This window comes from Nanorana parkeri, unplaced genomic scaffold, assembly GCF_000935625.1.
Source record: "Nanorana parkeri isolate BGI_ZX_2015 unplaced genomic scaffold, ASM93562v1 scaffold398, whole genome shotgun sequence".
Lineage (NCBI taxonomy): Eukaryota > Metazoa > Chordata > Amphibia > Anura > Dicroglossidae > Nanorana > Nanorana parkeri.
In genome coordinates, this window is record NW_017306666.1 from 873374 (window position 1) to 886837 (window position 13464).

The 13464-nt window shown below is 38.1% G+C and overlaps 1 protein-coding gene across 1 annotated transcript in view; it reads left to right on the forward strand.

Annotated features, from left to right (window-relative positions):
- Positions 1–13464, forward strand: part of SMARCA2 (SWI/SNF related, matrix associated, actin dependent regulator of chromatin, subfamily a, member 2) — a 147899-nt gene that overhangs the window by 51692 nt on the left and 82743 nt on the right. The window contains exons 11-18 of the mRNA XM_018559474.1: positions 1309–1356; positions 3104–3234; positions 3471–3528; positions 5474–5565; positions 7078–7225; positions 8978–9141; positions 11654–11720; positions 13229–13339. Of these exons, the coding sequence (XP_018414976.1) occupies positions 1309–1356; positions 3104–3234; positions 3471–3528; positions 5474–5565; positions 7078–7225; positions 8978–9141; positions 11654–11720; positions 13229–13339 (819 nt within the window). The remainder of the gene's footprint in view (positions 1–1308; positions 1357–3103; positions 3235–3470; positions 3529–5473; positions 5566–7077; positions 7226–8977; positions 9142–11653; positions 11721–13228; positions 13340–13464) is intronic.

Sequence of the window (13464 nt, forward strand, 5' to 3'; positions counted from 1 at the left end):
TTTTTTATGAAAGGAAAAAAAAAACCGCTATTAAATACCACGCTATTACATACCAAGCTACTAAATACCACCAGGAGAAACGTGTGTCTCAAAAGAGATGCTAAAATTAATTTGGGTACAGTGTTTAATGATGGAGTAATTGCCAATCAAACTATCACTGAATGTTATACTTCAGTAAATAGAAAAATAGATGCTAAAAACAACCATTGTTCTGACATGAATGAACTGAGTAGGGTGGGAGAGGATGGTCTGCCTGATGTAAGATGGCTGGCTGCCAAGGAAGAGTAGTAGGCCTAGTTTTCTCTATCCCATAAACAGCTTTCCTGCCCAGTAACATATATATAAAACAATTTTTTATTATCATTATTATAGAGAAGGGAATGTATAGGTTTGTACTTTTGTTTGTGTCCCTGCTGAGGAGATTTACTCTTCTGTTTGTCCTGGGACTGAAAGTGAAGAAAAATCTAAGATTTTGAGGTGTCACTCTAACATGAATAGAGGTGAACTGTTACAGTTGGCACACTTGGCACATGGATGCCTGCATGATTACTAGCAGATGATGCAGCCTTCATGACTCTTCTGCAATATTTTGCAGCCTACTAGTACTTTGCAGATATCCACAGCATGTCTTGAATACTGATATCCCATAACTTGCCAGCAAAAATACAGAGGTTGCCACTAGTCGCTGGTAGAGATGTGCGAACTGAGCAAAGTTTGGTTTGCAGGGAGTCCATGAACTCTGAACATTTTGCTGAACCCTTTCCAGCCTTTTTTAAGGCCAATTTGCAAGCTATTCAAGCAAAGTGTGTAAGGCTGGGTTCACACCTAGGCGTATTGAATATGCTCGTTTGTCGCGCGGTTCGTGGCACACGTTTTTACCGCGATTCACGGTAAAAAAAACGCGCGACAAACGCGGGTTTCCGTGGGCTACTTGGCTGTATCCCAATGGAAACGATAGACCAAAACGCCCCAAAGAAGTACATGTACTTCTTTGGGCGTAGGCCGTTTTGTATCGCGTTCGGACGGGCGGAAATACTGCAAGGTGTGAACCAGACCCATTGAATACAATGGGATTTAGATGTTTGAGCGTTTTGTAGAGCTTTCGTCGAGCGTTGACCACGCTACAAAACGTTCAGGTGTGAACCAGGCCTAAGCAGTGCCATGGGGCACATGTGCTAATAAAAAAAATATATATTTATGAGGGAGAGGGCAACATTAAATTTATACAGATTCTAAATGTTTGCCATGAAAATGTCCTTTTAATAAATAAATAAAATAAACATAACTAACTACATTTTTTTTTTACAGAAGGTTGAAGAGATTGTAGAAGGATTGGGATCTGTCCTTGATGGCGAGGTATGCTTTTATCGTCAGTACAGCTCTTGTCAGTGTATTGCAATTGTAAACGTTTACTCCATTGAAATAACCTAAATGGTAAATTTGTTGTCATATCTTGTTTGTATTATAGAAAAAAGGCTTTTGATATTGAAGCAGGTGGTAGCTCTTAGCAACTGTATTCTCCATTCTTGTAGGAATGTGGCTATTTTCATAGCTATCACTTTGTATTGGGCATTGCACTATTTACTTCTACTTTATTGGTGTCGCCTTGCTGGCATACAGTTTTACCAATCAGCTTTGTTAAAGCTATACAAAATACATCACATTATTATTCAAATATTTGATATTTTTTTAATCAGGTTTTTCTGTTAAAAACTGCATTGTATGATTCTGTGTAGGAGTCACCAACTACGTATGAGGCCCCTTACATTTTTTAAGTTGCCCACTACTGATCTAAACACAAAAAATCTAATTGGAGGGAGTACACTTTTTTTTTTTTGGAAACATTTGTCTTCAGTATTTTAGGTCTTAAATATGAAAGGATTTCAAAATTAGTTTTATCATTCAGTTTAGTTTGATGGTATCTATACAAAAATATAAAAATGATATAATGTGCATGAATGCATATATTGCTTCAATATATACAGTGTAAACTACAACATTACACTCATTGGATAGAAACATAGATTCTGACCCTGAAAATTACTCCAATCCTTGAGGCTGGGTTTACACCTAGGCGTATCGGATATGCGCGTGTTTTTACAGCGATTCGCGGTTAAAAAAAAGTGCGACAAACGCACGTTTCCGAGGGCTACTTGGCTGTATCCCAATGAAAAACGCCCCAAAGAAGCTCCTGTACTTCTTTGGGCGTAGGGCGTTTTGTAGCGCGTTCATGCGGCCTGTAATACGCCCAGGTGTGAACCATACCCATAGGAAATAATGGGATTTCGGTGTTTGAGCGTTTTGCAGAGCGTTCGAATGCGCTACAAAACGCCCAGGTGTGAACCGGGCCTTAGTGATGAGCCTATCCTTTGGAGTCTGGCGTTATTGCTTACAGAAAAAAAGTGAGGTCGCACACAGCAAGTTTCGCTGCAGAATGTATTGGAGCATGCAGGTACACCTCGTCCCACCTCTTCACTCTGACATGTTACATGTTCCTGTCTGCATGTTCACTTTTGGAACTTGTGCACTGCAATAGAGCATGATTTGTTGTGAGGCCTTGCCCCCCCCTTTTCCAGTTTGCCACCACACACAGCATTACATATTTTTTTATATCTGCCTGCAGTACAAATTTTGCAGTTTTGACATCGCACATCTTAGCTCATTAAATATGGCCAATCAACTTAGGTCTGCAAAGCTTCTTCCATTCTCCTTACCTATAAATTTGTAGTGGTCTGTCATTTCAGACCTTCTGCCTGGGTAGTAAAGACTCCTGCAATGTCTCAACACAGAAACAATTCTATAATAGAAATCCTGCAAACTGAAGGTAGCATAAAAAAGTGTTTTTTTTTTGTTTTTTTTTTATTCATTACTAAGATTATTTAAAAAGAAAACAGGCCCATTACCAGAGGCAGATCTCTAAAGCTAGAGCTTGCTCCCATGTATGAAGAATAACATAAAAGTTCATTTTTATTTTTGTGAAGGTGTGGATGTTCTTATAAATTACTTGTATACGGAGTAGCCTGAAGGATTTACTCCACTGAGTATACCGTGTATGTTGTATTAGAAGAAAAATGACATTTTGGTTTGTATTTCCTTCACTTAGCTTATAGATGAGAGCAGTCAGATGAGCGACTTGCCAGTAAAGGTTATTCACACAGAGACGGGGAAAGTTCTCCTTGCTCCAGATACACCTAAAGCCAGTCAGCTTGAAACATGGCTGGAGATGAACCCAGGGTGAGTTGATGAATCCCTAGTCTTTTCTAGCTGTGAAATTCCTTTTTTCTGTTCTTGAATATCTTTATTTTTCATCTTCTCTTCCATCATATTTTTTGGGGGAATTTTTTTTTTTTTAACTATTATACTGATACAAAAGCAGCAAGTTGCCTCAATCTTTTGTTGCCTTCAGTCTCATTCACATAATACAAACATAATTGTTTGATTTTTCTCTTATCCTCTATGTGTTTATATAGATATGAAGTTGCACCTAGATCTGACAGTGAAGGAAGCAGCTCGGAATATGAAGAGGAGGTATGTTTTTGTAATATGTTAACCCCTTTGGCCTTCTAGGAACAAAACCATGTGGGTGTCAGTATTTCAAGATGTTTCCAATTGTGTAGGTTTGCACCAAACTTTGCAGTGTTAAAGCATCTGTTGAGAAGTTGAGTCAAAACCTTGCCAGCCCATTATTCATCACTTTTGGCTAATTTCATTTATACATTTCAATCATCCGGAAAAGATGGACTAGAATTATGCCAGTGTCTGATTGTCTTTTTAAAGCTGGCCATAGATATTGGTGAACAAGTGACTTGTACGTCTCATAATGTCTCCCGGGACTGCTTTGCTCCTAAACGGTAGTACTCTAGTCACATGAGTTGTCCCTCTTTAGATGGAGGAAGGAGGGGGAGCCATGGACAGACAATGACTGCACTAAACTCAAGAAGGGAATTTATCAAAACTGGAGCAGACAAAAATCTGGAGGAACAGTGTACGGCAGCCAATCAGCTCCGCTCCTTCATTTTCAAATCTTAACTGGACAAACTGAAAAGAGAAGCTGATTAGCTGCCATGCACAGCTGCTCCAGTTTTGATAAATTCCCCTCAAAATGTATAAAAGTTGCATTTTTAATTACTCGAATTTTGTAGTATAGTAAGTAAATACTTAAAAGCTGAAATGGCATTTTGAAAGCTTGGTTGTGTATATCCACAGACAAAAAAACACACGTATGTTCTGCTGCACTTCAACAGCATTAAAACAAATTTGAGCGGTATATGAAAGTGTATGTAAACCCTACAGATTCATTTAGCTTATTTCTACCTTTTTATTCTGGTAAAATTACTATTGGAAGCATTTTGTTATATCGTTTTTTTTTTTGCAAAGACAAATGCCTGTTGAATATGTCAAAACTTTATAGCTGCCATGTGCACACTTCCTGTGTTAGCTCTATAAGTCGAATTAGTCCCCTAGATCTTTTCTTGGACTTCAGTATGATTAGTGTTCATGTTGTAGCGATGAGGAGAGTGAGTAGTTTAGAAAAAGACAACTAGACAGGGCTGACACCACTCGGTCCACAAAGGTGCTGTGTTGTCAGCCCACAACAGGGCTGAAGAGTTGAGTGCATTTCTGTCAGATCAACAGGAATTTTCTGTACTTGCAGGGTATTCAAAGTGATAAATCATTGGGAAATGTGCATGCAGTGCAGAGATTTACTGCAAATGTTGTATTTTATGTTTGTTTTGTTTTGAAACACATTTTAATGTAAAAAAAAAGTGAAAATATGCAACTGGAAACTGGTCATAAAAGAAACCTTGAGGCTTCCATCGCTGTGCGTTTTTCTAATAATCCTAGTTGTCTGGGTTCATGCTGACCCATTTGTTGCAATGTTCTGAGTCACTTTCCTAGATCAAGCTTGCAGGTAATGACTACTGACTTTACTTTGACTTTCCTGTGTTACATACTTGTTCTGGGTCAGAGCCTTAAAGTATAAAAGGCTATGGGTCAGCGAAACAGTCAGTCAACTGGCATTTTCAGAAGGTAGTCAGTAATGGCTGCTCCATATTTCTCTTATGACAGATTTAACATATTAAAAAAAATGTCCAGTGGTTCCAGTGTCACCATCTACTTTTGTATTCCAATCACACCTCTGTAAAGTATGCTTTTATCACTTTCCTGTTATCAATTTCTGCTACATTTTATTAGTTATTTACACTTGACTCGTGTCGTTATCTTACAGCTCCTCTGTACTTTTTGAAAGCGCATGCCTTGGTAATCGTTTGCCATGTCAGACACACAAGTGCAGCTGCACTCTAATCAGCACATATAGAATCTGTGTGTATGAGGGATGACTAATCATACATCATTCAAAACAAGAAGTGTGCAAGCAATTTTGCAAATGTTGCTATTGCTTTAGATGTATATGCTAATATGGTGGACCTAATCATGTCTCTAATATTAAGCATCTTTTTTTAACACATAGGATGAAGACGAAGAATCTAGCAGATTGGAATCAGATGAAAAGAAATGCTCTGATCAGGACTATGCAGAAAGCAGTGCTAAGCATATCATTGAGTACGTCCCACATTATCCTTTGGTAGTCCTTTTTCATGCTGTCTATGCCAGCTGTTCCTTCCTGCTGTGTACTAAGTAATATACTCAAAATTATTGCAAAATAAGCTTGTGCCAGTGTGATTATTCACACTGTCTATATTCATTGTTCTGTCTTAAAGTTGATATATTTCAGGTTGCTGCATTTTTTTTTTCATTTTACTAATATTGAGCTATTTAATATTTAATCATTTGATTTTGTATCTATAGGGTTACAAAACTAACATAGCCCAATTTTAGAATTTTAGAGACACTTCAAACTGTGAAATTGCAGCTGAATTCCAGGCAGCTGTAAGACACAGATAATTGCAGCTCTATATATATATATTTATGAATCTTCACATTTATTTTTCTAAATGCAGCTAGTGTAAATGCCTGCATTTGACTTGGTATCCGTTTCTTGCGGATCTCTATAAAACAACCTACAGATTGTGAGAGGGAGGGCAGGACTGGGAGCCATTCTTGTGTGCTACAAGCACATTTGCTGACCAGAAACATGCTGATAGAAGGTAGAGAGAAGAATGAACAGAGAAATTACCTCCTTAGTCTGTGGGTTTTCTTTCACTGTCCAGTGAACAGGCTGGGGGTACATAGAGGGCATCATAGTATTTTTTTTCTATGGTCTATAAGTTTCTAAGTGGTGTCATCCTCCTGTGCTGTCTGGCAGGGATGTGTAAGTCTTAGAACAAGATGAACAGAAATGCAAATACAGGCAGTCCCCGACTTACGGACGTCCGCGCCCTCTCCTCTTCGCCCGGGTCCGCGCCCTCTCCTCTTCGCCCGGGTCCGCGCCCTCTCCTCTTCGCAAACTTTTTTTGGTGTGTCATTTTAAATAAAAGTTTTTTTTAAATTATATTATAATCTGAACAACAGAAAACAAAACAGCAAAACAAACGTGACCCTTCTCTATGCTATCCAAAACTAAAAAATGTTTTTTTGGCTGGAGTTACACTTAAAAAATTTACCTGTTCCAACTTACAAATTCAACTTAAGTACAAACATACAGTCCCTATCTTGTATGTAACCCGAGGACTGCCTGTACTTTGGTGGGTGAAATGGCTCCCTTTACATGCATTATATCAGTATTTAGCTTTTTGGTGTGTAGTTCAGCTTTAAATAGTTTGCCCATCGAGACACATGGAGACATTTGATTCTTTATTCTCCTGTGTCTCCTCTCCTCTTTGGCATGCCTAAGCCAACTACATATGATCCGGGAATTAAACAAAAAAAATCTTTCATGATGCTGTACAAGTTTGTGCAGTTTAGCATGTTTAAGGGGTTTGAAAATCAGTGTGACAAGATGGGAAAGGTGGGCACATACACATAACTTTATGTCCTTGAATGTGTGTTCTTCTCACTCAAAGGGAAGGTAATTGTGTTCATTGGTAGGACTTGGTGGTCCTGTGTTTTTTTGGATGGAAGTTCTTTTTCTACTTCTAAAGTGAAATAGTAATTATTTGTTCTGTAATGCCTTAGGACTGCAAAGCAGGATGTGGATGATGAATATAGTATGTCGGCAGATGAACGACAGTCTCAGTCTTACTACGGAGTGGCTCATGCTATTATAGAGCGGGTGGAAAAACAATCGTCCCTTCTTATCAATGGTTCTCTTAAGCATTACCAGGTACTTATAATTACATTTTCTCCATCTGTTGTTGTGTTGCTGTTTTAAAGGATGAAACATTGTAAAATGAAAAAAAAAATGCTTTGGGTAATTGTGAATGATTTTTGTGTAGTTGTACAGTGTATGAATTGTGCTTTAGTGCCGTTTGTTTCTCAGAGGCCTGGCAGAATATTTCTGAACTCCAGTTATAAATGGCTGCCAACAGTGAGGGATCTTTTATTTAGGAATATGAAGCCAGACTTTTAATTGGTCACATAAGCATCAACTCCAGTTTTTTGCTCCCATTTTGTTTTCTTCAGTTTTCCAGATCTTTTTGGAAAGTCACAGATGACAAAAAAACATTACAAACAATTGTGTGCTTCGTGCTGTTACTAATTTATGTCAGTTCCTGCCTGGAAAATGTAAACATTTTTGAACAACGAGGGTTAAATTGCTATTGCTTGGTGGCTTACATTGTTGAGTGCACTCTCACATTCAGATACCCATTAGAGGGAGCCTACAAATCTGTTTTATAAAATATAATCATTGTAAAGTATATGGCGTGGCTGAGCGGTTAGCATTTTTTTTTTCTTGCAGGAGCAATGTCACAGATTTTATCCCCACATACATATATTTTATATGTTGCATGCATGGGGTTTGCTGGTATATGCTGTTCTCTATTTGCACCAGTTACTGTTTAGATCCAGGGCTGTTACTGTCATACTTGCTGGCCGCAGTATACAGCTTGTGAAGTCAGAATGTTTTGATTTGCATGCTTGTTTTGGGTCTGTAAAGATGGCAGGCCCATAGCTTGCAAATTTTTATACAATAAAATAAAGTCAGCAATAGTCATTTTTTTTTCTGTGCCAGATTTGCTCTCAGTGGCTTCCATTTTGTGTTTAATTTTCCATTTCCAGGTTGTGTGTGCCTTAGATGGTAAGCTTCTTTTGTGGCAGGAACTTATGTGGATAATTCAGCTTTCTTTGTAAAACACTGTTATGATTGTCGCAAATTACTTTCAGTTAAACCAAAAATATTCAAAATAAAACATTTCTGAATATAGACTTCAGTTTCCTTTTGGTATGCTCTAGATATAGTTTGTTGTTGCTTCCATTTATTACAATAATACCAATACCGCAACATAATATAATGACACAGCCTATTCCACTAGGCTGACTAATTTTGATACCTAGCTGCATAATGAACCAACAAAAAATTTCCATGTCCATAAAGTTGATTCTCTTACCAGCAATAATACACAGTTTTGATCCAGAAGAAGTCTGAACAGCTGTGGTCATTTTTTCACTAACGGAGAAAGAAAAGCCCTCCTGACTTTTGAAAGGCGCAGATTGATCAAAACCCTGGAACAGATTCTTACCATATTATCTCTGTGCATAGCATTAGTTATACGAAACATCTTCATACCTTGTCTCTGCCATGGTACTCTGGTTTCCTCCCACACGCCAAGGACATGCTGGAAGGTTAATTGGCATGTGTTTGCGCAATAGGCATCTTAGATTGTAAGCTCCCTTAGGGCAGGGACTGATATGAATGTGCACCATGTAAAGCACTGTGTAAAATTGTCAGCGTTATATAAATACCTGTAATAAATAAAAAATGTATATTTTATACCTACCTATATTATATACCTACATAACGAAGTTCTAAATGATAATTTGTCCTCCAGTAGATTTGACGCATCATTCAGCTGTGTAAGTCATTGCTTTCGGAAGTGCTTTTACCGAGTTGTCCATTTTTGATCTGCAATTTCAGGTCCAAGGTTTGGAATGGATGGTTTCTCTGTATAACAACAATTTAAATGGAATCCTAGCTGATGAAATGGGACTTGGAAAGACAATTCAGACTATTGCGCTCATAACATATCTGATGGAGCTCAAGAGGCTTAATGGTCCCTATCTCATTATTGTTCCACTCTCGTAAGTAGAACATTTGTTTCCTTTGCTAGATTTCTTATTGCTGCATAGTTTTAGTTTTGAATGCCCTTAAGTCTGTTCTCATATAACAGTTCCACTCCATAGTGAAAGTCTTTAGGAATGTAGGAATGGGGGCCATGTTAAGTGGAATCTATTACATTTGTGTGGTTTAAAGGAATGTACTTGGAAGTCATATGTGCTTAGAGCTCATTTTGTGAAAAACATGACTGATTGATTTATGTAAGTTTTTTTTTTTTTTTTTTTTTAAATAATACTTGTATTGCTTTCACAAACAAATATACAACTGTGGGAGGTATTAAGTAGGGTTGTCACGGCAAAGGGTATGCATGGGCATGGTGTTACACATTGGTTGTGCTTTACTACTACTCAGAATGCAAAACAGATTTTACTGACTCCCTGAAATCCATGTACAGTGAGGAAAATAATTATTTGATCCCTGCAGATTTTGTAAGTTTGCCCACTTACAAAGAAATGAAAGATCTATAATTTTTATCATAGGTGTATTTTAAATGATAGAGACAGGACATCAACCAAAAACCCAGAAAAAAAAACATGATACAAATGTTCTAAATTATTATAAAATAATACAAATGTTATAAATTGAGTTGCAGTTCAGTGAGTAAAATAAGTATTTGATTCCCTACCACCCAACAATAAATCTGGCTCCCACAGACTGACTGTTGTACACAGATTAGTCCTGTCACTTTAAGAAGGTGCTCCTAACGACAACTCGTTATGTATATAAAAGACACTTGTCCACAGAATCTCTTCCATTCAAACCTCACCACCATGGGTAAGACAAGAATAACCATCAATCACCCTCGGTCTGGAGCTTCATGCAAAATTTTGCCTCATGATGATCATGAGAAAAGTGAGGCATCAGCCCAGAATTACACGGGAAGAGCTAGTAAATGATCTCAAGGCAGTTGGGACCACAGTCACCAAACAAACTATTGGCAACGCATAGTCCCCGATGCAGGCACGTCTGAAGTTTGGCAATTAACCTCTAAATGATTCAGAGAAGGATTGGGAGAAAGTGCTGCAGTCAGAGGAGACCAAAATTGAGCTCTTTGGCATGAACTCGACTTGCCGTGTTTGGAGGAAAAAAAATGCTGACTATGACCCTAAGAACACCATCCCTACAGTCAAGCACTGAGGTGGAAACATTATGCTTTGGGGCTGTTTTTCTGCTAAAGGCACAGGCTGACTTTGCCATATTGAGGGGCCAATGGACGGGACCATGTTTTGTAAAATCTTGGATGAGAACCTCCTTCCCTCAGCCAGAACACCAAAGATGGGCCGTAGATGGGTCTTTCAGCATGACAATGACCCAAAACATACCGCCAAGGCAACAAAGCAGTGGCTCAAGAAGAAGCACATTAAGGTCATGGAGTGGCCTAGCCAATCTCCAGACCTTAATCCCATAGAAAATCTATGGACGGAGCTGAAACTTCGACTTCCTTAGCGACAGCCAAGAAACCTTAAGGATTTAGAGAAGATCTGTAAAGAAGAGTGGACCAAAATCCCTCCTGAGATGTGTGCAAACCTGGTAACCAACTACAAGAAAAATCTTACCTCTGTGCTTGCCAACAAGGGTTTCCCCAAGTACTAAGTCATGTCACTGAACTCCAACTCAATTAATAACATTTGTACTGTGTGTTTTTCTGGATTTGTGGTTGATATTCTGCCTCTATGAAAGACATCCACAATTACTTTAAAGCAGACGGTTGAAATCCATACAAGTTGGCTCTTTTACCTGCCAAATGATTTGTAATTCTGCAATTCAGTTTTCCGAGCTACAGATTTATGGACCTCTGCCACACTTCACAGAAAGTCCCACTTTTTTTTTTATTTCATAAAGAGGACTTGTCACTGTATTTGCGCTATCCCATAGGGGGCTTGTAAGCCCCCTATGTGATACCCATTAAGTTTAAGGGTAAAAAACTAAAATGTTTAAAGTCCCCTGCCCCCTTGTACATGCACCTACAAACACGCATTGGGTGCATCTATGCGTGAAAACGAGGATTGTGCCACGTGTTGCATACCAACGTGAACGTCGGAGTCAAAGCAGTAGGTCTAGGGCCCTCACTCCTAGTTATCGCTATATTAATGAGCGGTAAAGGCTTATGGGCAATTTTGGGTACTGTCGTTTTTTTTGCCATTTCATGGGTCACGCAATTTTAAAGCTTGACATGTTTGGCATCTATTTACCTGACATGACCCCGTCTTTATATTTTACCCAAAAAATGGGTATTTTGTTTGTGCACTCAAATTCATTTTAGTGTAATTAATGGCATGAACTCGATTACTTGGTGGCACCATGTATATTATAGAAAAGGAATGCAGCAGACAGGGTGTATTTCTATGCAACGGCAAGTATCCGAGAATGTCATTTGATGTTCCAGAATGCAGTTCACAATGTTGATGTCATTGGGGCCTTATCAAAAGTTGTTCTAATCTCTTATTTTGTTTTAACTATGTTATTCTTCCTTAGGACATTATCCAACTGGCAGTATGAGTTTGATAAATGGGCTCCTTCTGTGGTGAAAATCGCATACAAGGTACCAAGTGTTGACTTCAAACATTAAAGATTAGAGATCTTGTCTCTCTAACTCTTTTTCATGGATTTTCTTCCCTTAAAATGCCGCACAACATTACCACGTTAACTGCAACCCAAGCTAATCATTTTAAAGAGAGTGCTGCAATAAAGACTAATTACTTTCAGATGGAAAGAAGCCGCACAAAATTGTTCATCATATCCAATATAGTTTGATGAGTGCAGTAATATATCTGTTGCGTGCCATTTTGCATGTTTGCTTGATTGGATCTATGCTTGAGGATGCCCACCTGCTTCTCAGAAATGTCACACATCCCTCAATTGTCATGCTTAGCTTAGGTGATGAAGGTTATAGCAATCTCCTATGATTTCCACCTTTTTTTGCTTGATTAGAAGCCTTTGTGACATTTGTAGTGTGGCACTCTGATCAGTCTCTCATTTTATATAATCGTCAAATGCTCTAAAAATGCATTATTATGGTGTGTTTACAGTACATTCACCCTTAATGGCCACGAGTGTTTTAGATTTCCCAGACTCAATTGTAATTAAAGAATACAGAGCTATTGTGGTTCAAAACAAAGGGAAGCTGCTTTAAAGCCCAATTGCAACACTAAGATTAAAATCAAATTGAGATTTCATCAAGGAATCTATAACTATCCTATTTTTAGGCTTTAAAATGTCCCTGTCCTTGTTGCATCTGCATAGGTGTATCTATGAAGAAGATGGCACACTGACTTAATTTAATTGGTCCTATTCTGGCTTGCCTTACTGATGACTGAAAACAGTAAAGAAAGATAGGAGACAGATGGGATGAAGAGTGGGTGTGGCTTTATCTAATGAGGTCTATTGCTTTGTTGCTAAATAATGAATGACAGCATCTAAAGTAAGAACAAGCAATACTCAGATGCTGCAATCTTTGAGGGCCTCTTCACATTTGTTAACGTGCACATGGTAAAGCACTTGCTGCATGTGCATTGCGGTGTCTTTAATCGTGAATGCCCCAGTAAAGCACAATACACTGCAGCACACTACAACACATTTACTGTGCATTGTGGTGCACTGCATTATTTTTTTTAAAAAAAGGTAATGTACATTTTCTTCCACTGTGGTGTATTGGCAGCCTTAAAGTGACACACATTAGTGCATGATATAATGTTTAAGTATGGGTCCTCAGAATCCAAAATTCAGCCTTGGGGCAGAGTTGATATTCCTGTATTGCATAATTGCATTACTAGCAAATTAAAAAATTGCACAACTAGAGTTGGCGTGAATGTTGTAATTTTAAATGTGATTCATTTAATGTTTGTAATAAAGAAACTGTTACCTTAATGTTGTCCTTGATGGATAGATACTTGTGCTAAATGCCGGTAAAAAAGTGCAGTAGAATTTTTAAAAGAAAATTACTAGGTTTTATATTCTTGTAAAATGTTTAGTGTAAGCTGTTGCAAATCAGCATAATTCTGTTAACTGCTAATGGATGGTGCTGTAAATGTCGATCCTTTTTTATTTTAGGGAACACCAGCCATGCGACGGTCTCTGGTGCCACAGCTCAGAAGTGGAAAATTTAATGTCCTCTTGACCACGTATGAGTACATTATAAAAGACAAACACATCCTTGCTAAGGTACTTTGATTTTCTCCATCTTTAATCATAACCTATTCATTATGCATTGTTTGATTGGTATAGATTTAATTTAGTGATGCACCAATACTAGTATCGATACCGAGTATTTGGGCGAGTACTCATAC